The sequence below is a fragment of the Pleurodeles waltl genome, chromosome 12 (genome assembly GCF_031143425.1).
Source record: "Pleurodeles waltl isolate 20211129_DDA chromosome 12, aPleWal1.hap1.20221129, whole genome shotgun sequence".
Lineage (NCBI taxonomy): Eukaryota > Metazoa > Chordata > Amphibia > Caudata > Salamandridae > Pleurodeles > Pleurodeles waltl.
Genome location: NC_090451.1, coordinates 84,036,963 through 84,063,733, shown reverse-complemented (window position 1 = coordinate 84,063,733; position 26,771 = coordinate 84,036,963). Strand labels below are relative to the sequence as shown.

Sequence of the window (26,771 nt, the reverse complement as noted above, 5' to 3'; positions counted from 1 at the left end):
ACTCTACTTTATTTCACTTCACCGAAAGCAAAGTCTTAAATTGATTGGAGCACGAAGACTAGGAATCACCGTAAGGACCATGTGAGGGACAAACTACCAGATGAAAGCATACAAGCAGGACTATGCTTTTACCAACTGCTTGTGCAGGAGTTCACTTTGGTGTAACTGTACAGCACCACCTGCCATTTCAATAAGACAAATCTATGGTTAGTTGTGAACCTGTGTTGAGCTCTAGTTTCACTGGAGTGCCTGGCCTTACCACCCCAGAGCCTTCCATTCTCCCAACTCTTTTTTCACATTTCCAGTTCCACCCTTCCCTCATGTTTTAAGTCATCTGTCCTTAACCTTGCTCTTTTCTCCTCTTGTTCTCCATTCTTCCCCTGGCACTACATCCTTCCACCTCACCTCCCTTTTTCTCTGCTCTCTTTTTCGGTTCTCTCTGAGTACAGCCTGCTCTTGGGATACTTTGCCTCTCCTCTATCGCATGGATTATCCTATGCTTCCTCCTCTGTTGTTCCTTTACACCCTCACTCATCTCATTCTGAGCTACCGCCTGAGCCGGCCAGTTCTTACTCCACACGTGGCCTGCTTTTCATGCTCTCAGCTCTGTTCACTCCTCCCTCTTTCTTCTCATTTGAAGAAATTTGTCCCCGGAGCAGAACCTGCTGCTTCCATAGTTTGTCAGCTCTCTATTTCACTGGACCCCATAGGTCATATACCCTGGCATAATGTAACGAGGACACGCCACATGTTTCACCACTGTCATTCCTGGGTAGATCTTTTGGGCTCTACCCATTGTCTCTGTATACTTCTGCATGGACTGTGGGGTGGGCTGAGGTGCCCCTCTGTTTCTCATCAGCACTGTGTAAGAGTGTTTTTCTCATGCATGTCTGAGTGGCAGATGAGTGACCACAGGCATGCACTGATCACCAGAACCCAGTGTGAACTCTACACAGCTTTTTATCCTGGCTCCGTTAACCACACATCCCTGTGGGTCACATACCTACCGCTCCAGTGCAGGCTATGGGATCCTCCATTGTGGCTCCTGGGAGGGCACTATAGAGCAGCGTTTTCTAGATTGTTGTCCGTGACCCACTGGTGCGTCACAAGCCAATTTTTGGGAGGGACGTGAAAGTCTTAGTACATGTAAGTACTCAGATTTCCTTTATAATCAATGTAAAAAATAGTCTTAAAAAATAATCCTACCTTACGTTCATTAAAACTGGGTAGGGCCCAAAATGTTGTTCTAAAAATTGTGTTGTGGTTCTAAAAACTTAGGAAAACACTGCTATAGGGGCCTCTTCAACCAGGCATAAAAATTAAAGAAATATGCTGGCGACCGATACCTCAACTCCGAGATGCAGTGAGCCCTCGGGAGAAGAGGGCCTTTCTGGTTAGTCCAGTACAACATGAAAATACTTCTGACATTGGCCACCCTGGACTTAACAAACTTCAAACCAAGCACTACCACCAAATGTAAGCGTGCTACTCGCCCATTGCTGTGCTGTCCATGCCCTTTCAGGGCTAGGAGGCACTATATAAATGCAGTTCCCATACAACAAGAACCTACGACTGGGCACAAGCTAAACGGCCTCCATGTGCACACTACAACAGTGTGGTGGTTGTTATAACCTGGCGCTCACGGTGTCGGTCTACGCTACACACAGGCGTTTTTACACTTGTATAATGGGCCAGTTCACGTATTGCCAGCCTAGGTGGCAAAGGGCTTCTCTGCACATTTCTTGATTCCAAAGAGGCGCCTCTTCCTCCCTCATCAGGTTGTACAAGAAATTATGTAGAAATAAATGTCTTGGTTTGAGATGCCTCCTTGCAGGTCTGTGTGGAGCTGGCCGCCTGCCCCACTCCTCCAGGTTGTGCCCTAACCACATGCCATGCAGTATCGGACTCAACGCTCCACAGCTGTCCCAGCCCCTTCCCAAGCAATGCCCAGGGAGAGCTTGGGAGTACTGCACTAGAAGTCAGATTTTCAGTCCTCTTGCAAGGACATAGAGTTTAGGGCCTATTCAGTCCAGCCCGAACTGGAGGATTTCACAACGCAAGACATTTGCAACCTATTAAAATGAGAACACTTTTCCGCCCTCGTTTCTGCGAACTCTTAATTCTGTTTATTTTCCACTCGGATGACTGTCAAATAATATTTTCATCTTGGAAGTAGTAAAAGTGAAACCCTGCAACTGGTAAGCTGCCATGTTCCTCAAGAAAAAGCAAATACACATGTTGAAGGCAGTTTCATGCTGTGCCTTGATTTGACGATTCTAATAAGTTACTCTGTTCTGTGCTAATATGTTTTTATGGGGCAGTTGTTTGAGGATGAGTTTACTATATGATTAGTGGTGGAAGGTATTTGAGGCAAGCGATAGTTTAAGGGCCAGCGCTTGCATCTGATTGGATAAGCCAGTGTTTGTTTATCAGGTGAACCATGCAGGAGACTAGAGCCCTATATAAGGCAGTGTTGGCAAGTCAAAGCACTCCCAGCCTTCACCCGCACACCCAAGTTCACCTTAGGAAGATTCAAATTCAACTTGCTAAGCATACCACTCCTTCATGTGCATAACTTTGCATCATAGCGCTTTTCCTTTCTAGGGACGCCTGCCCAGAAAACAAACTGCACAGGGCGGCCACTAGGCTTACAGGCCAAACTGTCTCAGTTCTGTAAGCGAAGCCACCCCAGTGACCCTACATTTAGTGGTTCCAGGGCATTGTTAACTCACCACTGATAAAGCGGTTTCCTGCCCTGAACTTTTCTGTGATAGCCTAATGCATTCTGGGCACTCTAGTCTTCCTTTGCATCAACTAACGTGAAATCAGTAATTTGTGGTTGAGAAGTTCAGTACTGGAGAAGTGTCTGTAGGAAAGTACCATCTTTTGGCATGGTTACCCCCACTATTTGCCTGCTGTCTGTGCGTTATAACTGTTCACTGGGATCCTGCTAACCAGGACCCCAGTGACTGTGTTCTCTCCCTCTAAATTTGGTTGTTACTGACTTTACACACTCCACAATTGGCATACTGGTGCCCCCACGAAGTGCCTAGTATATGGCACCTAGGTACCAAGGGCATTGGGGCACCAGGGGTTTTCCATTGGTTGCAGCATGTTTTATGCCACCCATGGGAGCCCATGCAAAATGTGTCTGCAGGCCTGTCATTGCAGCCTACGTGAAAAGGTGCATGGACCCTTTCGCTACAGGTCACTGCTCCAGGTCACTGTAAGTGACCACTATGGCAGACCCTCGAGGCCCAGAGGGCAGGGTGCAAGTACCTGTGTGTGAGGGCATCCCTGCATGAGCAGAGGTGCCCCAACGAACTCCAGCTCAGTTTTCCTGGACTTTGTGAGTGCAGAGAAGCCAATTTACCCGTGTACTGAACATAGGTCACTACCTATGTCCAACTACACAATGGTAACTCCGAACCTGGTCATGTGGTTGCATGATTCCATGCACTGTGGGGGCTCCTTAGAGGACCCTCAGCTTTGCTCCTACCAGTTTGCAGGGTTTTCCCAGACAGCCCGCGCTGCTGCCATCCTACAGACAGGTTTCTGCCCTCCTGCTGCTTCAACAGCTCAAGCACAGGAAAGCAGAACAAAGGATTTCCTTTGGGAGAGGGAGGCAATACCCTCTCCCTTTAGAAATAGGTGTTACATGGCTTGGGATGAGTAGCCTCCCCAAGCTACTGGTATGCTTTGAAGGGCATATTTGATGCCCTCCTTGCATAAACCAGTTTGCACCAGTCCAGGGACCCCCGGTCCTTATTCTGGTGTGAAACTGGACAGTGGAAAGGGGAGTTACCACTTCCCTGTCCATCACCACCCGAGGGGTGGTACACAGAACTCCTCCAGGTGGCCACTTGATTCTGCCATCTTGAATCCAAGGTGGGCAGAGGCCCCTGGGAGGGTCTGAGTGGCCAGGTGAGGCAGGGGACGTCGCAGCCCCCTTCTGATAGGTGGTCGCCCTGCTAGGTGACCAATCCTCCTTTTAGGGATATATAGGTTCTCCCTCTTGGCTGGGTCCTCAGATTAGACTTGCAAGATTCTAGCAGGATTCCTCTGCAATGTTTACTTCGACTTCTGGCCACTGGAATTGCAACTGGACTTCACAGGAACCTACAATCTGCTGCTCCAGTGACGACTCCGCTGTGCATCCTCTGAGGGTGGCAAGTCTTCAGTCTGCACCAAGAAGCAAGAAGGAATCTCCCTTGGAGTGAAGGAGTCACTCCCCTGCATCCGCAGGCACCAGCTGCATCAACGAGCCGCTGAGTGGATCTGCTTTCCTACAACTCTGCATGGATCCTGCAATACAGGTGGTGGTCTAGAGTGGTCCCCTCGTTACCCTCTACCAGCTGTACAAATTGGGACATGGAGGGTCTTTGCCTCTCCTTGCAGGACAGTACCCCTTCTCCCAAGGGATCTTCAGGCTCTGTGTAGCCCCGGCCTCCAGCACTCTACCCTGCAAAGCACAGTCTCCTGCCTGCTGCTCCAGTGAAGTTGGACTCCTCTATGGGTGTGCTGAGTGGGCCTCACTGAGACTCCTGTGCCTGCTGCCTGTGAGTTGCCTGTGAGGGCTGCATCCTCAACTTCTGGCTCTCCTCACTGCTGAGGGTCTCCTGGGACTCCCCTCCTTGGGTTGAGTCCCCTTGAACCTTCCTGGTCCCCAGCAGCTCTGCAACTCTTCTTCTGCTACTCTTGCTTTTGCCAAGGTTTGTTGGTGGTTTTTCCACACTACTGATGGACTGCAACTCTTCTTCCGACATGGGACATCGACTGCATCACTTCTGGAACTCTTCTCTTGCTTCTGTGCTGCACAGCCGACTCCTGGTCTTCATCGTCGACCTGGCCCTTTGCCTCCAGAAGGGTGGGCAGTGGCTCCTGCCCCAACCAGACACTCCAACTGGAACTGGGCTTGGTCCCTTTCATTTGCAGGTCCTCTTCTGTCAGGAACCATCTTCTGTTTCTTCCAGTCTTTGCTTGGGTCTTGCACAGTCCTTTTACAAAGTTTACATGTGGGTTTGGGAAAAACCAGGTACTTAGTCTTCTCTCCTGGTCGCTAGGGGAGCACTCTGGTTCTTACCTTTTTGGGTTCCTAGTTCCTCCAGCTCCCTTGTACAGATTCTACTTACCTGGGTGGGGGGGTCTGCCTTTCCCATTCCATTTATTCTAGTATATGGTTTGGTCTCCCCCTAGGATCCCTATTGTTTACTTTCAATTCACGGTTTTCTATTGCTTTCTATGCCCATTCCTGATCACTACAGTGTATATAACAGTGTCTTTACTCATCTGCTAGTAGAGTATTGCCTATGCAGTATTTTAGTATTTGTGTTACCATAATAAAGTACCTTTATTTTTTTTATAACACTGTGTGGTTCTTTCATGTGTGTAAGTGCTGTGTGACTACAGTGTTATTGCATGAACTTTGCATGTCTCCTAGATAAGCCTTGGCTGCTCATCCACAGCTACCTCGAGAGGGCCTGGCTTCTAGACACTGCCTACACTTCACTAAGAGGGGATACCTGGGCCTGGTATAAGGTGACAACACCATAGGTGCGCACCAAACACCAGGCCAGCTTCCTACAGTGTCCGTCACAACCAGGGGTTCGTTTGTCACCCAGTTTGCATTGTGGAATTTATATAGCGCTTTGTGTCGCTGTCAAGGCTCTGAAGAGCTTTGAGCATCACCAAGTAAGATGCTACTCCCCCCTTGGTAGTACGAAGTTTATGCACATGCTTATATCGAGTCCTGTTGTTGAAGCGTTGGGTGTGGTGCGGGAGGTGTGTTCCCACTGTACAATGACAAACAGTTGCACGCCTGCAGGAAAGTGCATCACAAGCAGTGCCTACTTTGTGCCTGTAAGCGGAGGCACTGGCACTCATTGCTCGAGGCCCGGGCTTACTTTGACGCATAAAGTCGGAGGAAGAGAAAACTAGGAAAACATTGACATAGGTGATGAAGAACCCATGCTTAATTTGTAAAGTGCCGGGCCCGAAGTTTAGCTCAGAAGCCAAAGCCAGGCGCTATGGAAGGTCAGCGAGCTGAAGCCCAACGCTGTGCAGTCCGGTTTCACTCCACCAGACACTCCCCGCCCCTTCATCTCACTCTTTTTTATTCCTGCTCTGTTACTGTTTTCCATTCTTTCTCTTCCTTCTGCTCCCCGCTGAGTACCAGGGGGCCCACCGGCTCAAACTAAGCACTGCATGCCCGGGCGAGTTAAAGAGGCGGGAAATAAATGGAGTGTGGCGGGAGAAAGAGGAACGAGGCAAAGGCAAGGCCTTGGCACCCCCAGATTTTAAAGTTGTTTTTTTTTTTTGTTTTTTTTACCTCTGATCACGCATAAACCCAAGAAAGGAGGGTTTCTTTGAAAGCGGAGAGCACAAGTGCAGGCAGTGCCCGGGACAGCATGACACCCCAGGATCCCCGCACCCCGTGAGCTGACAGCCCTGCCTCTCAAGCCTCGGAGCTCCGCTGCAGGCCCAACAGCCGAGGCTTTGATCTGGTCATGATGCGGTGAACATCTGGACATCGCCTTCACATGCCAGAATGAATCGTCAGCCCCGAGCAGGCCGTAGCTTCAAAAACAAACCCGCGAGTGCCACGGGAGACTCACAGGACAGCAGGCGCTATAATGGCTCCGGGGCCTGCCGCCTCTAGTGCGAGGACAAACCCTGCATTGTTCAGCGGGCTCCGGGAGGGCAGGCACTGTCCAGCAGCCCCGATATAGCCCACACCGTGAAGACGTTTTAGACACAAGGGAGGGGACCGGGCGCCCCGAATGGGCGGGACAGTCCCAGTTTTTCGTCGGCTGTCGCAGCAGATGATTTCAGAAAATGTCTCAGGTCCCGCTTTTTAGATGCTGGCAGAAAAACAGTGGGACGCATATGTGCATGTGTTCCAAAGCAGGACAACTTTGCTGCTCCTATCAGGCAGCATTTTACTCAACAGGTAGAATGCTGGGTTTTAAAAAAAAGCATTTTATATCCTTAGTACCTCGTTGTCAGTGTTTGTGGTAATGAGCGCGGCCATTCAGTGCCAATCGTATAAATAAAATTGTAGGTCTTCCAGTTTTCTGAAATGTCCCTGATTTTTGTTTTCATACTCTGGTCACCCCAACACAGGGGTCTTCAAACTGGGGAGCGGGCCCCCATAGGGGCCTCAAGTGATCGAAGGGGGTGGAGGGGAGCGGGGTGACGGTTGCGCCAGGCTCTGGCCAAAACAGGCCTAATGCAGATAACACTGCTTTGTTTAAGCCGAAAAACATTTTTTGCATTTTTAAAACGGTAGCAGAACTTAACTGGAGAGTTTAAATAAGTCTAGACATATTTAAACATTGGCAACTTAATAGAACAATGGTGAAAAATTATGGGGGGGGGGCGCGATTATTTTTTTTCCCCACTTGGGGGGGGGGAGGGGAGGGAGGGGCGGCATTAAAAAGTTTGAAAACCACTGCCCTAACACAAGGACTAAATGCAACGAAGTTTATAAGTTCTAGATGAATCTCCTCCTCCTCCCACCCCAAACACACAAAAGCCTCGTGCTCAGCCACAGGGGCCGCTTTCACAACGTGTAGAGGTAATCCAGAGCCTCCTGTAGGTGGCACCCAAGAGGCCGTATGACCTAGATTGTACCTAGAACCGATGTGTGGAAAAACAAATATGCCCCCCTGCAAAACCTGGTGCGAGCCCCGCCTCCAAATTTCACTTAGGCCCCCAAAGGACTGTGCATTTGCTGCACTCATGCATTTTTAGGACAGAGTTTAGCCAAGACCTTTTGACTTTAAAATGATATGTCTAATATACTTAGTTCTAGGGCATGCCTGAAAATTGTCACGGAGCCATAATTCTAACTTGCTATGCCGCTCACAAGATACCCAAGTATCAAAGTACAGAAAACCCCCAAAAAGCAACGATCTCAGCCCAACAACTTTTAACTGGAACAGACACTTGTTTCCTTTCCTTGTTCTTGTTTCTTCCGCACTGCATCATTTGCAAGTGGTGATTGCATGAAGCATATTAGGAAGTACTGTTTGTGGTGGGATGATTGAACCCTTGGTGTCTTTAAAAATATTTACCAACAACATAGTATGAATATTGAGTTCATGATCACGCGCAGTATAGATTGTGTGTATATACAGTGGTACTTCTATAACTTCTTGTGGGATATTCTGGTTCATGTTTTCATCTGCGGTTACACACACACTATATGTATATATACACACACACACACAAATGCGATCAAGGCCGTTTCAAGGCCAAAACACATAATTCTTGTTTGCACATTTATAATATTTTGATGCTAGTTGAAGGCCTGCGTAAACGTCATATTTTCGTTTGGAATAGTGATGGCTACTCGCCAGTGTGCTCTGCCTACCGTGCGCTCCACCCACCATGGTTAAGGTGCTTTTGTGGAGTAACGTGGACTGATTTATATAGAACACTTGTCCCATCAAACGATCTGGATAGTTCTCACACGGCACTACAGGGTAAGATTAAAACAAATCATTTTTCTTCAGGTTACAAATGTAGTTTCAACAAACAGACATGGCCGATTCGTTCCAGCTGACGCCTTCAATCGGATATATATATATATATATATATAATTATTTTTTTTTCACTTAAAAAACAAAGAGTGCAGGGACATTATAATTAGGCTCACATTTCACTCATACAAAACCAGTAAAATTCAGCAGTTATAGTTACCTGAGCTAACTATACCTTGCACTACCCTAATGTGCTGCTTATGACCTCACATATTACAACACTCATGATATGGTCTCTGACATCACTGATGATATAACTGCAGCCTTCAACCCCACCCTGCCCTCCCCACGTCGCAATGTAAATTAAGCCTGGGGGGGGGGTGGCTGTCCCCTGGGCACAGGTGGCCCCAGCACATATTATAAAATGAATAAGCCTCAGGGAGGGAGTGGTCCCCAGGGCATACAAATGCCCTAAGCGGGGGGATGGGTAAGGCATGTGGGTCCCCTTCTTTATGTTTTACATGCCCCCTGGAGCTTCATTAAATCAAGCGTGGGAGCCCCAGTTTTTTTTTTTTTTTGGGTAATTTTTGCAGCGGATTTGCGAACCTGTCGCAAATTTGCTGCATTTAAAAAATAATCCTTTTGGGGGTAGGGTCCCTCTGGGACCCCATCACCAGATTCTAAGGGGAAAGGGTGTTTCTACCCTCGCTCCTTTTCTTACTTTTTACCTTTTTTTCTAGGACTCTGCTGAAGCAGAGTCCCAGGGTGCTGTCAACATTTCCTGGTTGAAGTGTTAGTAGGCAATCAGAGCTCTGAATATCTCTGAATGAGCTTGTTATTTGTGAATCCTTCACACCTCTAGATAGCTATATTTCTTTTAATATCTCAAAAACTACTGAACAGATTTATACCAAATAACAAAAAAACACTCTTTCTGGACCAAGTGATATGTACCTACAAAGTTTGGTGTGATTCCGTCCAGTGGTTCAGGCTGTAGGCGTGTCTAAAGTACTACGGGAATTATAATGGGAACACACTTTTTGACCCCCACATTTTCTTAGCCCCCACTTGACGGATCACCCTAAAACTTCCTATGTATAACAAGATTCTTAGGAACACTTTTCGGGAAGATTTTGTGAAGATTCATCAAATGGCGCCAAAGATATAGACAAGTCAAAATACTCTTTTTCAATGGAAACAAGGTCTTGACCATATACATAGCTCTAGCCATTCGGTTGTGATTGTAACTGTGGCAATTGTGTTCTACTACATATTCTCAAGCCTTACACCACCACCTTTGAATTAGGCCTCAACTGCAGAAAAAAGGTGCAACAGAGAGGCATGGGAGGAATTTTATCCACCCCAGACGGAGCACCACAGGAGTAGAGCACCATATTCACCCTCGCTATTGCTAAGAGGTCACCAACCCACAGATCTTCAAATAGTTTTAAATCAGAGGAGCCCTTCGGGGTGATTGCCATGCTTCCCATCTGGTACTTTTGTGCATTTAGTTCAACTAATGGGAACAAGCACTTCATATCCCAAATCTCTTTCTGTTGTTTACATTGCTAAAGAAAATACATGGCTCCAGCTACTTGGAGTCATCACCTCCTAACTCTGGTCACAGTCAGTATAACCATGCATGCATCCTTCTAGCAGCAGGCACAATGCTATTACCTCAGGTGCCATGCCCACCTTACATAACTTGGTGCACAGTAGGATATTGAAGAATTCAGATAACCAGCAGCCACACTGCTCAATCTGCTAAGCTCAGATCTATGGCTTCATGGCCCACATTGCATGTTGTACTGGTTAGATAAACCTTTCCATCTTTAAGTATCATTTGGAGCCATAAGAGTAATACAATTTGTATTTGTTATAGAAACTGGTGAAGAGACCCTGGATCACAGTGATGGAGCTAGAGAGGAAAGGAAGAATTGTTCAGAGACAGTATAGATTAGTCTAACAACGTGTGATGCACCCCAGGCAAGGAATCGGACGAGATCTTCCTGTATACGGAAGAGTCAGAGAGGTCCGCTCATTCAGCTGGGAAGCAGACAGACGGTGAGTTGGAAATTACAACATGGTTGAGTAATAGTTACTAAAAGTCTAGGAGAGCTATTCTTCCATAGCTCAAGCATTACCTAACCTCGATTTCCACTGCTTTCAAAAGGCCCAAACACCTGACATGAAGGAGGCTTTGGCCATGGTGTTTCTCCCAACTCATGTTTCCCAGTTGAAGCTTGCTTGTGGCCTCCTGTTTTGTTACCAAGGCATCTGTTGTTCCCACAGTTTTGGGACCTGTATCAAGGTAGGCGTCTGCCCATTGATATACCAGATTAGAAAACATAAGCTAAAATGTAAGGATCATTTTTAAATCTTTTCCTGCAGTCATGCTGCAATCCAAACCACAGCCGAAAGTAAATGGAGTGCCTCTCTAAACAGTACCACTTTGTTGAAAATTCCTGCCACGTGATGGCAGAGTTCAAGGCAACTTCAATACGCATGTGCAAAGTGGGGAAGTGAGTTCATAAGCTTTCCGACTGTCTCTCATGACCATTACCTGATGAGACATACCATACTGTGATAACATTTTCTTTTCTGGTTATCAAAAAAAAACAAAAAAAACGAGATGGCACAATTCATATGTTTTCGGAACTCCACAGACTGTTTCATAATTGCACGTTCTTTACATTTTTATTTATACGATAACAAAATGATTAATGTAACCAAGACACCACTTTTCAAGTGCTGAAATTTGCTTTTAGATATTATTTTTATCAGTTGCTAGTCCTATTGATTGAACTGAAGAAAACCAAATCAGCAAGTCCCCAAATGGAAAAAAAAACGGCACTGGACTGGAAAGGTTATACACGAATGGAATGAAATTATGTGGTCACTTTCTATATTTAGGTGTTTTATAGGACACCAATTTGTCCTTTCAGCACTTTGAGAAGTTATAGGCATATGGAAGTACAGAAATCATTGCCACCAGAGTGGCTTTAAGAATGTAGGTCAGATAGATGACAGACGGAAGGAGGGCCAGTAGGTTGAGGTAACATAAGATAAGATGAACTACACAGTCTGCCACAGCCCCATGACTACTGACCAAGCAAAATTTGCTCTTTAATAGGTGTAACTGTAAACGCACAATTTTTGATAGGTTAAATATGCATTTGTTTGAAACTAACAATTAACACATAATAGTTTTCAAAATGATCAGGTCATAGGATGAACTTGCTTCAAATTTATTGAAAGAAAGCTACAACTTCAAAGGATTAAGCTTTGGTGTGGATATCATTCAAGAGATGCTGACAAAGTTCATTCAAATGCTTTGACCTGTGTGCTTTTGCAATTTGTATATGAACTGTAAAAAGGTCAAATACAATGGATTCCCTCATTTTTGTGAGCCCTACCAAAATTACTTTGGAGAAACGGTCTCATGCTGAAAATTGTATGACCAATGAATCACAGTTTTTATCATTCAATGAGCATGTGAGAGTTGTGGTGTGCACATTACTGGACATGCGTCACAGCATGTTCTGCTGAACTCCTGATCTGCAAAAACGCAGTTCAACTTTACCACTAGGCTGACGAAATTCATGTAACTACCAAAGTTCGCAATACGCAAACTTTAGGATTATGTAATTTCACGTAATTTTTGTGCTTCTGACACTTGTTCATCAAGAAAATGTTTCGCCGCAAGTTGTTTTCTGCTTGAACCAGTAGCCTGCCTGTGTAGTGCAAGACATTTTTGTGTGTAGCGTATGGTCACGTGAAAAAAGTCATTTTTCTTTCAGAGCAGAATTTCATTAAATATGTCGGGGAAATAAATACACAATTCTATACACACCTATACTTGGTTGGATTTCTAATGGATATACTCACAACCAATAAAACTATTCCAGCCTTGCTCTCTCTGGGACACTCTTTTACTTTTTCTTTTCTCTATCATCATCATTATTTGCTCTCAGTTTTTCCACTGCAGTTTGAAACAACCGAGAAAGTGACTCCGTGAGCTAAACACCCACTGCTGACATCTGTTGTGTACTGAGATCTCGGGCTTCAGACTGATTAAGCCCACCTTTCCAAGATCAGTAAATGTAGTCCTCTCACATGAAACAGTAGCACCTAAAAGTTGCGGCACTTTGAGTTTGCAAGTACTGTGTTAAACAGAGCTAAAGACAAAGAATTAACAAGGCAGTGCTAAGCAACACAGAAGCAAGTACAAAAAAGTGAGCATGACTGTCCTTAACTCTTGTACTCTTTGGTGAGTTATAAGCTTCTGAAGTTGTTTTGTAGCTGTCCAGCACTCTTAGGTCAGTGAAACTAACTACCACTTGCTCTTTCCACCATAATGGTCTTCACTTGAAGTTTTCATGAACAGTGTCTCTTGCACACAATTTTTACTCCAATAGAATGAAGAAGAAAAAAAATGCAGCAAAGAGGCATTCCTTACCTTGCGTCTTGTGCGGTGGACTAGATCGGCTCCGGAACCTGCCCGCTGCAGCCAGAGTAAAGATCCATGCCAGAAGAAGACCCCGCACTGTTTCCATGGTGAATGATCGCAGGTTCAAGGCGGGCAGTCTTGTACCAAGCCTGACCAGTCCTTCTCAACATATTTCTTGTCCAACTCGTGGTGCATCATTTCGCAAGTGGAGTGCCCAGCCACCCTGTAGCCATCCTCAGCCGGTCTGGGCACTCGTGGCCTTCACCTAGAAATGCCGGGTCGGTCACTCTGTGTAACGCAATATCACAGACCTAATGGCTTCAGCATCTGCTCATCTGAATCAAGTGATCTGTGGACGCCACCCTCCTGCCAGGACGAGAAAATCAGAGCAGAAGTTAAGGGAGAGTCGCTCAGGAACACTGACAAGTCGCTGCACTTACCACAACTTGTAGAGAATTTAGTGAGTCATCTATTTTTGATCAATGAATCTTGTAACTTCAGGCCTGACTTAGTCTTATTGACAGACGGAATACTCCAATCTCAAAGTGCAGTGGTGGAAATCAACTGGTTTGGCTGATATGTACCACTGTGCTCACACCGGTTAAAATAACAGGAGCTAATACCAAACTGTGGCTTTCCCCATGCAATTGAGGTCTGAAAAAATGTCTCACTATAGAATAGGCAGCTTCTGGCAAAACAAACAGGTTGTAGACCAATTAGTAAAATCCAGGTGTAGGAAGCTGGCTCTGTATATACTATATAAAAATGAGATATAGGGCCTCATTATGACCCTGGCGGTCACCACACCACCAGGGTCAGGGTCACAATCACGGTCAGACTGCTGCCAAAGTGGCGGTCCGAATGCAACATTATGACTGTGGCAGAGCCGACACGGTCCAACTGCCGACAACGCCAGGCTGCCTGCAGCCTGGCGGTCCTAGCGATAGTAATCAGCCAGGGCAGCACTGCAAGCGGGATTACTAGTCCCTATCCACCAGCTTGTCTATGGCGGTTTACACCGCCATGGAAAGGCTGGTGGAATGGGGGAACTCGAGGGCCCCCCCATGCACAGCACCATCGCACATTCCACTGCCCGAATTACGGGCAGTGGAATGCGCAATGGGTGCTGCTGCACCCGCTGCACCGCCACATTGGAGCCAGCTCCATTGTTAAGGCCCTGCGGTGAACTCCTAATAGGGCTGGCGGGGTTCAGGCTGCACAGATGGTGGGAAGAGTTTGGCGGGCGGCCTGCACCACACGGCCGCCAAACTCATAATGAGGCTCATAGTGTACATAGAGTCTAGGGGTTCCCCAGAGGCTTAACAGAGGCTAAAGTAGATAATACCAATGCTCTCTCTTGTGGTAGTGTGGTCGAGCACTTAGGCTTATCAGAAGGTATTGCACAGCATTTGTTGTACACACACAGACAACAGAAGAAGCACACTCTCAATGACTTAACTCCAGACCAATGTTTTTTTTATATAGCAAAAATATATTTTCTTAATTTATTTCTAGAACCACAAGATTCAAGTTGCAGTTAAGTACTCCAATAGATTCACATTTAACACATATGCCAATAGCACTTTGTTTTAAATTAAACAGTTTTTGAAGTATTTTCAATTATCTGTTTTAAAAGTTGACAGTGCAATTTTCAGAAACAGTTCTGGGGGTGGGGGGCTTAACGCTAGTACGATTTACAGGCAAGTGCTTGCCTTACAGTTCCAGTCTCCCAGGGTTAGGAAGCCCACAGGTTGGGCTTCAAGTTAACCCAAAACATCCACCACCAGCAACAAGGAGCCGGCCGGGTGCAGAGGTCAAAGCGGAGGCAAAATTAATATGGGCTCCTATGGAGACAGGGGGGACTCGGTTTCAGATCTGCAGGCAGGTAAGTACCCACGTCTTCGGGGGCAGACCTGGGGGTTTAGAGGAGCACTGGGGGGGGGGCCACAAGTGGGCACCAAAACATACACCCTCAGTGGCACTGGGGCGGCCAGGTGCAGGGTGCAAACAAGGTGTCGGGTTCCCAGTGATTTTTCTATGAGGGCACCCCGGGGGTCACTCAGATGCTGCAGGCGAGGTCCACAGGATCAACTGGGGTAAACCACAAGCTTGACAGGAAGGAGGGCCGCCTGCTGAACATAGCTGCCCTGGGGGTCAGGTTCTCCAAGGCCTGGGGGATGCGGGTGCAGTATGTCTTTAAGTGTCTGAAATCTTTGTCCGCGGCTTTTGCGGTCAGTGGGGGGCCTCGGGATTCACTCTGCAGGCATCATCGTGGAGGGGTGGAGAGGTCAACCCAGGTTGGACACTTGCTCAGAATCGCCTGGGGATCCTCTCTAGCTGGTTGGGCCACTTGGACATGGGCCGTGGGCGTTGGGTGCAGAGTGGTCAGGACTCACGCATTCGGAGTGAGGCTGGAGTCCTTGGATGTTGTTTCTTCTTGGACAGGGCCGCTGTCCACTGGAGTTCTTGGTCCTTTTGGGTGCAGGGCAGTCCTCTGGAGCTTGGCAGAGGTCATTGGTCCTGCTGGAGGCCTCGCTGTTCTTGTGCAGGTTCTCTGAAGCAGGAGACAAGCCGGTAGGGCTGGGGCCAAGTCAGTTGTGGTCTTTCTTCTTCTCTGCTGGGGATTCAGCCTAGCAGTCCTTGTTCTTTCTTGTCAGGCCGCCAGAAATCTGAAAACTTAGATTCAGTGGAGCCCTTAAGTCCTGGATTTAGGGGCATTTCAGGGGTAAGAGGGCTGTAACCAATGGCTACTGTCCCAGAGGATGGCTACACCCTTCTTGTGTCCACTCCTTTTGGGAGGGGGACACAGACCTAACCCTATTGGTCCCAGTCCTCCAAACCAAGATGGAGGATTCTGCAGGGAGGGGGTCACCTCAGCTCTGGACACCTTAGGGGTGGCCCTAGCTGGGGTGGTCAGTCCTCCCTGTTTTCCCTCATTTTCCTGCCGGACTTGCCACCAAAAGTGGGGCTTCGTCCAGGGGAGGGGCAACTCCACTAGCTGGGATGCCCTAGGGCACCGTAACCCGAGGCTTGAGCCTTTGAAGCTCACCGCCAGGTGTTACATTTCCTGCAGGGGGGAGGTGTGAGGCACCTCCTCCCAGGACAGGCTTTGTTTCTGACCACACAGTGTACAAACCCCATGTGGTCAGAAATTTGTTTGAAAGTGGCAGGCAGGCACAGACCGGTCAGTCCTGCACTAGTAGTTTGGCTAACATACAGGGAACATCTCTAAGATGCCCTCTCTGTGTATTTTTCAATAAATCCCACACTGGAATCAGTGTGGGTTTATTGTGCTGAGAAGTTTGATCTTAAACCTCCCAGTATTCAGTGAAGCCCTTGTGGAACTGTGGAGTTCTTAATGACAAACTCCCAGACCATATATTCAACATGGCTACACTGCACTTACAATGTCTAAGAATGGACAGAGACTGTAGGAGCATATTGCTCATGCAGCTATGCCCTCACCTGTGGTATAGTGCACCATGCCTTAGGGCTGTAAGGCCCGCTAGGGGGTGACTTACCTATGCCCAGGCAGTAGTTTGTGGGCATGGCATCCGGAGAGGGGTGTCATGTCGAATTTGCCTTTTTCTCCCCACCAGCACATACAAGCTGCAAAGGCAGTACATGTGCTTGGTGAGGGATCCCCCAGGGTGGCATAATACATGCTGCAGTCCTTGGGGACCTTCTCTGGCCACAGGTCCCTTGGTACCATGGGTACCTTTTATAAGGGACTTAACTGTGTGCCCTGGGGGTGCCAATTGCAGAAACAAAGGTACAGATTTTGGGAAAGAACCCTGATGCTGGGGCCTGATTAGGATCCCAGCACACCTTCAAAGCTGGCATCAACATTAGGCAAAAAGTGTGTGTGTGTGGGGGGGGGGGGATTGCCAACAGTGGCACTTTCCCACACCATGGTACAAGACAGTTGTGGACTAGGCTTTTGAGTCTCCAATCTATTTTCAGAGTGGGGGCTCTGCCCACTTAGCACATGGTCAAGGCTTTAGATGTGTTTGTGCTGTCACCTCATGCCACACAACTAGAATGGCTCACATTTGCTTTTCAGTGTATTGCATCACATACAATTCTAATGTGGCCTTAGGGTGTTTTCATCCCACTGCAGCTTCCTTCCTCTTCATGAGTATGGATGGACCAACAGGAGGTTCCTTTGGGTTCCTTTACTGCACTTTATTACCTGCTCCCTGGTGAAAGTGTAGAAGAAGAAACAGCAAGTGGGTAACACGTTAAAACAAGCACTGGAAAAGCTAATAGGTCACTCTGTAGCTCAGAGGAGATGGCTTTGTGCTAATTCAATGCTTAAAATCTCTGTTAGAGAAACAGACATTTGAGGTGAGCAGATTCAGAGTGTTGGTGGTGTTGTAGGGTGCTCCATATAAAGGAGCAGCTCTCCACCCAAACTTGGTAACTACTCAGAGTTCCCTGCTTCCTTTTTTAAACAGTTTATGTGGCACTCTAAGCCTAAAAGGCTATGTGCCTTAATATATTTATTATTATGCATACAATATCCCAGCTTTACTGTTAAGTAGGCCAGTACCTTTTACATTTGGGTTATAATGGTGGTGTGTTGCAACTTCTTGTCATGTCATATATAGCTAAATAACTGTTTACTTCTTTTAGGACCTCTGCCCTGTTATAACCTACAGATACGTGGTGGGAGGGAGTAAGGGTGCCACCTCACCTGAAGAGGGACCTTCTGACTGAGAACGCTTAAGTAGATTTCTGCACCATGAAAAGGTGCCCTGGCTGCCTGCCACAGACAGGCACAGAGCCAGGGTCACACTGACTGGCTGGCTCTGTGCCAGGGCATGCAAATTCTATCTCCGAGGAGGACCAGAGGGTGGAGTGTGGGAGGAGAGAGTGTCTACTACCTGTGGAAAAAACTAATTGGTTAAAAGCTTAAAAAAAGGGGATACATGATATTCCAGAACTGTTGTCTAGACTATCATAGCGTTATGAACTGAAATTTCGTCAGAAACCAGCCCTTTACCAAAACAAGCATAGGCAAAGACAATTGGTCTCGCATATTCAAGAGCTATTGGCTCTGCCAATTTGTTCTCGCCATGTTGTGCACCAGCGTGGCTGCTATGCAGTGTGGCTAAAAGTTAGTGGCGTGGAGTGTCATAGAGTGGAATGGCGAAGAATAGAGTAGAGTGTTGTAGAGTGAAGTGGCAGAGCGTGTCCTGTATTGGAGTGACACAGTGTGGAGTCGTATAGAGTGGCATACACTGGTGTGGCATATGGAGTGGACTGGTGTAGAGTGTACTGGCGTAGAGAGTTGCGGAGTATAGTGGCATAGATTGCAGTGGCATTGAGTGCAATGGCACTGAATTTAGCAGCATGCAAAACAGCGACAGAATTCAGTGACATCGATTAGAGTGGTTCATAGTAGAGTGCAGTGGTTCAGAAGGCAGTGGTGTAGAGTGGTGCAAGCACAGTGGTATAGAGTGGAGTGGCGTAGAGTTGAGTGATGCAGAAACAGTGGTGCAGAGAATATTCGAGTGGCATACAGTGCAGTGGCACAGGATGCAGAGTAGAGTTGAGTGGCACAGAGTGCAGTGAATAGAGTGGTGTGGAGTAGCGTAGCATGGAGTGAGGTAGAGTAGAGTATAGTGCCATAAAGTACAGTGGCGAAGAGTGGAGTAATGTAGACTGGAGTTGTGCAGAATAGAGTAGGGTAGAGTTCAGTGGCAGACGGTGCAGTGTTGCGGAGTAGAGTGTCAGACTGCAGTGGTGTGGAGTACCCCACTGAGTAGAGTAGAGTGCAGTGACAGTGCAGTTGTGTTGAGTGCAGTGGTTAAGAGTAGAGTGGCATAGAGTGCAGAGGCATTGAGTGGAATGGAACAGAGTGGTATAGAGTAGATTGCATCAGGGTAGAGTGAGATGGTGCAAAGTAGAGTGCAGTGTGGAGTGATATAGAATGTTTTGGCATAGAGTGCAGTCGCGTAGAGTGCAGTATTGGTGAGTAGCGTAGAGTGCAGGGATGTAGACTGGAGATGTGCAGAGTAGACTGTTGTGCCCTAGAGTGCAGTGCAAAGAGTGTGGTTTTGTAGAGGGGAAATGTCCTGAACAATGACTCCCTAACAAAGATTACAACACAAGTGTAACGACGCTTGCCAGAACAACACATACCTTTTTCTCTGCCTTAACCATGCATGTGCTGAGCTACGCATATGCGTGGTTAAGGCAGAGAAAAAGGCAGAGTGGATCGGGAGAGGACGCGATCAGGTAAGTGGGGCTGCAGCAGCGTTGGGGGTAGTTTTTTAGGGTGTGGGTGGATTTGGTTGTTTTTAGGGGGGTGGGGGTGGTTGAAGAAGGTTTTATGGTTCAGGGTGGGTGGGGGCTAATGGGGTAGTTTTGTTTTAGGGGCGAGGTGGTCGGGGTAGTTTTGTTTTTAGGGGTGGGGGAGTCTGGTTAGTTTTGTTTTTTAGGGGCGGGGTCAGTTGTTTTTAGGGTGGGTGGGGGGGTCAGGGAAGGATTTAGGGCTTAGGGTGGGGGTATTGGGGTAATTTTGTTTTTAGGGGTGGGGTAGTTTGGTTTTTTGGGTCGGGTGAGGGATTGGGGTAGTTTTGTTTTTCAGGGCGGGGGGTCAGGGTAGTTTGGTTTTTAGGTGCGGGGTAGGTTGTTTTTAGGGCAGGTCGGGGAAGGTTTTAGGGCTCAGGGTGGGTTGGGAGGTATTGAGTAGTTTTGTTTTTAGGGGTAGGTGTAGTTTTGTTTTTAGGGGCAGGGGTGAGGGGTTGTTTTTAGGGCAGGTGGGGGGGTAGTGGAAGGGTTCAGGGCTCAAGGTGGGTGGGGGTGTTGGGGTACTTTTGTTTTTAGGGGTGGAATGGGGGGACGGGGTAGTTTTAGTATTAGGGGTGGGGTTCTTTTGGGCATTAGTGAACTGCGGCTAGAACCACGCATGCCGTTCCCACACATGCCTTTACTAAGCATGCTTTTACAACAACAACAAAAATCATCGCTGTAAAGGCATGCGTGGTAAAGGCATTCATGGTAACAACGCGGTTGTTGTTCCAACCACGTTGTTCAGGCATGCATGGTTATTGCATGCGTTGTTCCATCACACAACTGTTGATGAGTAGATTGGCGAAGAGAGCACCAGCATAGAGTAGAGTGGTACAGAGTAGAGTAGAGTGATGTAGCGTGAAGTGGCATAGAGTGGAGCAGTGCAGAGTGCAGTGGTGTGGGGAGGTGTATAGTGGAGTGGTGCAGAGTAGCATGCAGTGGTGCAGAGTAGAGTGGCATAGAGTGGAATATTCATGGTGTGATAGTACGCCGCCATTACAGGCAACACATTTTCAATTGGAATGACCATTACATTTCCACAGACATACAGTTTTACTAATAAAACAAGCCAGCAAATGGAAATCAAGAAAATGTGAGTTACAAACCACAAAGGTAATGGCAAGCAACAGGCAGAATGCATTCCTAAGTCAACTTTCTGAATGTCCCCAAGATGTCTTTAGCAAGCTGTGCTGTCTGGTAGGCTGCAATCTAAAAAAGGAGGGAGCCAAACGTTTCCAGCTGTATTAGCCAAAACATCTGTAGGATTCAGAGACCATGCTGCTCGTGAAATTAATAAAAATCTGTACATGGAGTTTACATTGAATGAAGTTGCTTAAGCTTATAGGGCACGCTGACTGTGGTAAATTGGTATAGAAACCTATCCGGGAATGTGGCCTTTTGTTTCCAGAAGTTATTATTTCTTGCATCCCGATTCGCTTTTACATGTACATCCCATTGTACGTCCTAAGTTTAGGCCTCTGAATTTATGCAGTATTACGGAGGGTTCTTTTAATGGGGGCCTCCTTACGCCACAACCTCCACCCATCCCCCCAGGACAACCAACAGGGATTTATTTACAAGTTCTCTCTTGTATCCTTATGTGTGCAGGAGTGACATGTGACCCACATAGTCTGTTAACAGTACTCGTATATCAGATGGAAAAATGAAGCAGTCTCAATTAGACATCTGCTACGCGGCAGGCAGGCTGATAAAATATATCTAGCAACCACTCATGTGGTCAGGACAAGAATTTAAAAGGCAGCCACTTCTGTCTGGCACTCACAGAAACATTCCTCGTTCAGTCATATTGCACTCTGAATCTGTTAGGACAGAACTGACATATTTCTCCCTAAATCTGTTTTACTTGGCACACATGAGCAAATGAGATGCCACGTGGTATCGTGGCAGATGTGGCAACTTCGAAGGAGTCCTGGCTTTTTCACCAGGATCACATTACATTCTGGATCCGTAGTTTCGCAGGTTGCATAGAGATCCTTGGCTTGCATTCCTAAATATCAAGTGAAGTTGGGCAAAAAGCCGCGACATTAGCCAGCTAGGGAACGAACCCTGAACGCTAACTGGGGGTTGCCAGGTGACACATCTGCTCCCCTTTGCTATTTTTTAAAATTATATTTATTTATTTGTTTTTTTGTCTTCACCTAACCTTGATCCTCGGAGCAGCACAATCAGGGGCGAGAGAGCACGAGGCAATAGTCAGTCAGCCTTGCTTGCTTTGAACGGTTGTAGGAGGCTGGACTGGCTTGTAGTGAGTACCAAGGGGTACTTGCACCTTGCACCAGGCCCAGTTATCCCTTATTAGTGTATAGGGTGTCTAGCAGATTAGGCTGATAGATAATGGTAGCTTAGCAGAGCAGCTTAGGCTGAACTAGGAGACGGGTGAAGCTACTACAGTACCACTTAGTGTCATATGCACAATATCATAAGAAAACACAATACACAGTTATACTAAAAATAAAGGTACTTTATTTTTATGACAATATGCCAAAGTATCTTAGAGTGTACCCTCAGTGAGAGGATAGAAAATATACACAAGATATATATACACCATAGCAAAAATATGCAGTATAGTCTTAGAAAACAGTGCAAACAATGTATAGTTACAATAGGATGCAATGGGGACACATAGGGATAGGGGCAACACAAACCCTATACTCCAAAAGTGGAATGCGAACCACGAATGGACCCCAAACCTATGTGACCTTGTAGAGGGTCGCTGGGACTATTAGAAAATAGTGAGAATTAGAAAAATAACCCTCCCCAAGACCCTGAAAAGTGAGTGCAAAGTGCACTAAAGTTCCCCTAAGGACAAAGAAGTCGTGTTAGAGGAATAATGCAGGAAAGACACAAACCAACAATGCAACAACTGTGGATTTCCAATCTAGGGTACCTGTGGAACAAGGGGACCAAGTCCAAAAGTCACAAGCAAGTCGGAGATGGGCAGATGCCCAGGAAATGCCAGCTGCGGGTGCAAAGAAGCTTCCACTGGACAGAAGAAGCTGCGGTTTCTGCAGGAACGCAAAGGGCTAGAGACTTGCCCTTTGGAGGACGGATCCCTCTCGCCTTGTAGAGTCGTGCAGAAGTGTTTTCCCGCCGAAAGAACTCCAACAAGCCTTGCTAGCTGCAAATCGTGCGGTTAGCGTTTTTGGACGCTGCTGCGGCCCAGGAGGGACCAGGAGGTCGCAAATTGGACCAGGAGGTAGAGGGGACGTCAAGCAAGACAAGGAGCCCTCTTAGCAGCAGGTAGCACCCGGAGAAGTGCCAGAAACAGGCACTACGAGGATGCGTGAAACGGTGCTCACCCGAAGTTACACAAAGGAGTCCCACGTCGCCGGAGAACAACTTAGGAGGTCGTGCAATGCAGGTTAGAGTGCCGTGGACCCAGGCTGGACTGTGCACAAAGGATTTCCGCCGGAAGTGCACGGAGGCCGGAGTAGCTGCAAAAGTCGCGGTTCCCAGCAATGCAGTCTAGCGCGGTGAGGCAAGGACTTACCTCCACCAAACTTGGACTGAAGAGTCACTGGACTGTGGGGGCCACTTGGACAGAGTTGCTGGATTCGAGGGACCTCGCTCGTCGTGCTGAGAGGAGACCCAAGGGACCGGTAATGCAGCTTTTTGGTGCCTGCGGTTGCAGGGGGAAGATTCCATCGACCCACGGGAGATTTCTTCGGAGCTTCTAGTGCAGAGAGGAGGCAGACTACCCCCACAGCATGCACCACCAGGAAAACAGTCGAGAAGGCGGCAGGATCAGCGTTACAGAGTTGCAGTAGTCGTCTTTGCTACTATGTTGCAGTTTTGCAGGCTTCCAGCGCGGTCAGCAGTCGATTCCTTGGTAGAAGGTGAAGAGAGAGATGCAGAGGAACTCGGCTGAGCTCTTGCATTCGTTATCTAAAGTTTCCCCAGAGACAGAGACCCTAAATAGCCAGAAAAGAGGGTTTGGCTACCTAGGAGAGAGGATAGGCTACTAACACCTGAAGGAGCCTATCAGAAGGAGTCTCTGACGTCACCTGGTGGCACTGGCCACTGAGAGCAGTCCAGTGTGCCAGCAGCACCTCTGTTTCCAAGATGGCAGAGGTCTGGAGCACACTGGAGGAGCTCTGGACACCTCCCAGGGGAGGTGCAGGTCAGGGGAGTGGTCACTCCCCTTTCCTTTGTCCAGTTTCGCGCAGGGGAGCAGGGCTAAGGGGTCCCCTGAACCGGTGTAGACTGGCTTATGCAGAATTGGGCACATCTGTGCCCAAGAAAGCATTTCCAGAGGCTGGGGGAGGCTACTCCTCCCCTGCCTTCACACCATTTTCCAAAGGGAGAGGGTGTAATACCCTCTCTCAGAGGAAGTCCTTTGTTCTGCCATCCTGGGCCAGGCCTGGCTGGACCCCAGGAGGGCAGATGCCTATCTGAGGGGTTGGCAGCAGCAGCAGCTGCAGTGAAACCCCAGGAAGGGCAGTTTGGCAGTACCAGGGTCTGTGCTACAGACCACTGGGATCATGGGATTGTGCCAACTATGCCAGGATGGTATAGAGGGGGCAATTCCATGATCATAGACATGTTACATGGCCATATTCGGAGTTACCATTGTGAAGCTACATGTAGGTAGTGACCTATATGTAGTGCACGCGTGTAATGGTGTCCCCGCACTCACAAAGTCCGGGGAATTGGCCCTGAACAATGTGGGGGCACCTTGGCTAGTGCCAGGGTGCCCTCACACTAAGTAACTTTGCACCTAACCTTTACCAGGTAAAGGTTAGACATATAGGTGACTTATAAGTTACTTAAGTGCAGTGTAAAATGGCTGTGAAATAACGTGGACGTTATTTCACTCAGGCTGCAGTGGCGGGCCTGTGTAAGAATTGTCAGAGCTCCCTATGGGTGGCAAAAGAAATGCTGCAGCCCATAGGGATCTCCTGGAACCCCAATACCCTGGGTACCTCAGTACCATATACTAGGGAATTATAAGGGTGTTCCAGTAAGCCAATGTAAATTGGTAAAAGTGGTCACTAGCCTGTCAGTGACAATTTGAAAGAAATGAGAGAGCATAACCACTGAGGTTCTGATTAGCAGAGCCTCAGTGAGACAGTTAGTCACTACACAGGTAACACATTCAGGCACACTTATGAGCACTGGGGCCCTGGTGAACAGGGTCCCAGTGACACATACAACTAAAACAACATATATACAGTGAAAAATGGGGGTAACATGCCAGGCAAGATGGTACTTTCCTACACAACCCCCCCCCAAACGAAGGACAATAAGACTAGCCATGACCTGATGAGTCTTCATTGTCTAAGTGGAAATATCTGGAGAGTCCATCTGCATTGGAGTGGCTACTCCCAGGTCTATGTTCCACTGTATAGTCCATTCCCTGTAGAGATATGGACCACCTCAACAATTTAGGATTTTCACCTTTCATTTGTTTTAGCCAAAGTAGAGGTTTGTGGTCTGTCTGAACAATGAAGTGAGTGCCAAACAGGTATGGCCTCAACTTCTTCAGTGCCCAGACCACAGCAAAGGCCTCCCTCTCAATGGCAGACCAACGCTTTTCTCTAGGGGTCAACCTCCTACTAATAAAAGCAACAGGTTGATCCTGGCCCTCAGAATTAAGTTGTGATAGGACTGCCCCTACTCCTAATTCAGATGCATCAGTTTGGACATAGAATTTTTTAGAGTAACAAGGGCTTTTCAGGACAGGTGCAGAGCACATGGCCTGCTTCAGCTCCTCAAAAGCTTTCTGACAGTTTGCTGTCCATAATACCTTTTTAGGCATTTTCTTGGATGTGAGGTCATTAAGAGGGGCTGCAATGGAGCCATAGTTCTTAATGAACCTCCTGTAATACCCAGTGAGGCCTAGGAAGGCTCTCACCTGAGTCTGAGTAGTAGGGGGAACCCAATCAATAATTGTTTGGATTTTCCCCTGAAGTGGTGCAATCTGTTCCCCACCAACAAGGTGTCCCAGATAAACCACCTTCCCCTGCCCTATCTGGCACTTTGAAGCCTTGATAGTGAGGCCTGCCTTCTGCAGGGCCTCCAAAACTTTCCATAGGTGGACCAGGTGATCATCCCAGCTGGAGCTAAAGACAGCTATATCGTCCAAATATGCTGCACTGAAAGCTTCCAGCCCTTGCAGGACTGTGTTCACCAACCTTTGAAAAGTGGCAGGTGCATTTTTCAAACCAAAAGGCATTACAGTAAACTGGTAATGTCCTCCAATGGTTGAAAATGCAGTTTTAGGTTTAGCATCTTCTGACAATTTGATCTGCCAATACCCTGCAGTCAAATCAAAAGTGCTTAGATACTTGGCAGATGCCAGTGTATCTATGAGCTCATCTGCCCTGGGTATAGGGTGAGCATCAGTTTTGGTTACTAAGTTGAGACCTCTATAGTCTACACAAAACCGCATTTCCTTCTTTCCATCTTTGGAATGGGGTTTTGGTACAAGTACCACAGGAGAAGCCCATGGTCTTTCAGAGTGCTCAACCACTCCTAGTTCTAACATTTTCTGCACCTCTTGCTTTATGCAGTCCCTGACATGGTCAGGCTGCCTATAGATCTTACTTTTGACAGGTAAACTGTCTCCAGTATCTATAGTGTGCTCACACCAAGAAGTGGTACCTGGCACAGTAGAGAAGAGTTCAGAGAATTGATCTAGGAGATTTATGCAATGGTCTTTCTGCTCAGCAGTAAGACAATCAGCCAAAACTACACCTTCCACAAGAGCATCTTGTTCTGTGGAAGAGAAGAGATCAGGTAGAGGATCACTGTCTTCTTCCTGTCCCTCATCAGTTGCCATGAGCAGGGTGAGATCAGCCCTGTCATAGTAGGGTTTCAGGCGGTTGACATGGAGCACCCTAAGGGGACTCCTGGCAGTGCCTAAGTCAACTAAATAGGTGACTTCTCCCTTCTTTTCAACAATTGTGTGGGGTCCACTCCATTTATCTTGGAGTGCTCTTGGGGCCACAGGCTCCAAGACCCACACTTTCTGCCCTGGTTGGTACTGAACCAAAACAGCCTTCTGATCATGCCATTGCTTCTGGAGCTCTTGGCTGGCCTGAAGGTTTTTGCTGGCCTTTTTCATGTACTCAGCCATCCTTGATCTGAGGCCAAGTACATAATCCACAATATCCTGCTTAGGAGCTTTTAAAGGTTGTTCCCAACCCTCCTTTACAAGTGTGAGTGGACCCCTAACAGGGTGTCCAAAAAGAAGTTCAATGGGGCTGAAGCCCACTCCTTTCTGGGGTACCTCCCTGTAGGCAAAAAGGAGGCATGGTAGAAGGATATCCCATCTCCTGCGGAGTTTTTCAGGGAGACCCATAATCATGCCTTTGAGAGCTTTATTAAATCTCTCCACCAGTCCATTTGTTTGTGGATGATAGGGTGTAGTGAACTTGTAAGTTACACCACACTCCTTCCACATGGCCTTTAAGTATGCAGACATGAAATTGCTTCCCCTGTCTGATACTACTTCCTTTGGGAAGCCTACCCTGGAAAATATTCCCAGGAGGGCCTTTGCCACTGCAGGTGCTGTA

General features: G+C 47.4%; 1 protein-coding gene across 1 annotated transcript in view; it reads right to left on the bottom strand.

Moving 5' to 3' along the window:
• ADAMTS10 (ADAM metallopeptidase with thrombospondin type 1 motif 10) overlaps positions 1-26,771 on the bottom strand; it is a 273,868-nt gene that overhangs the window by 209,771 nt on the left and 37,326 nt on the right. The window contains exon 2 of the mRNA XM_069216852.1: positions 12,943-13,299. Within this exon, the coding sequence (XP_069072953.1) occupies positions 12,943-13,039 (97 nt within the window). The 5' untranslated portion in view covers positions 13,040-13,299. The remainder of the gene's footprint in view (positions 1-12,942; positions 13,300-26,771) is intronic.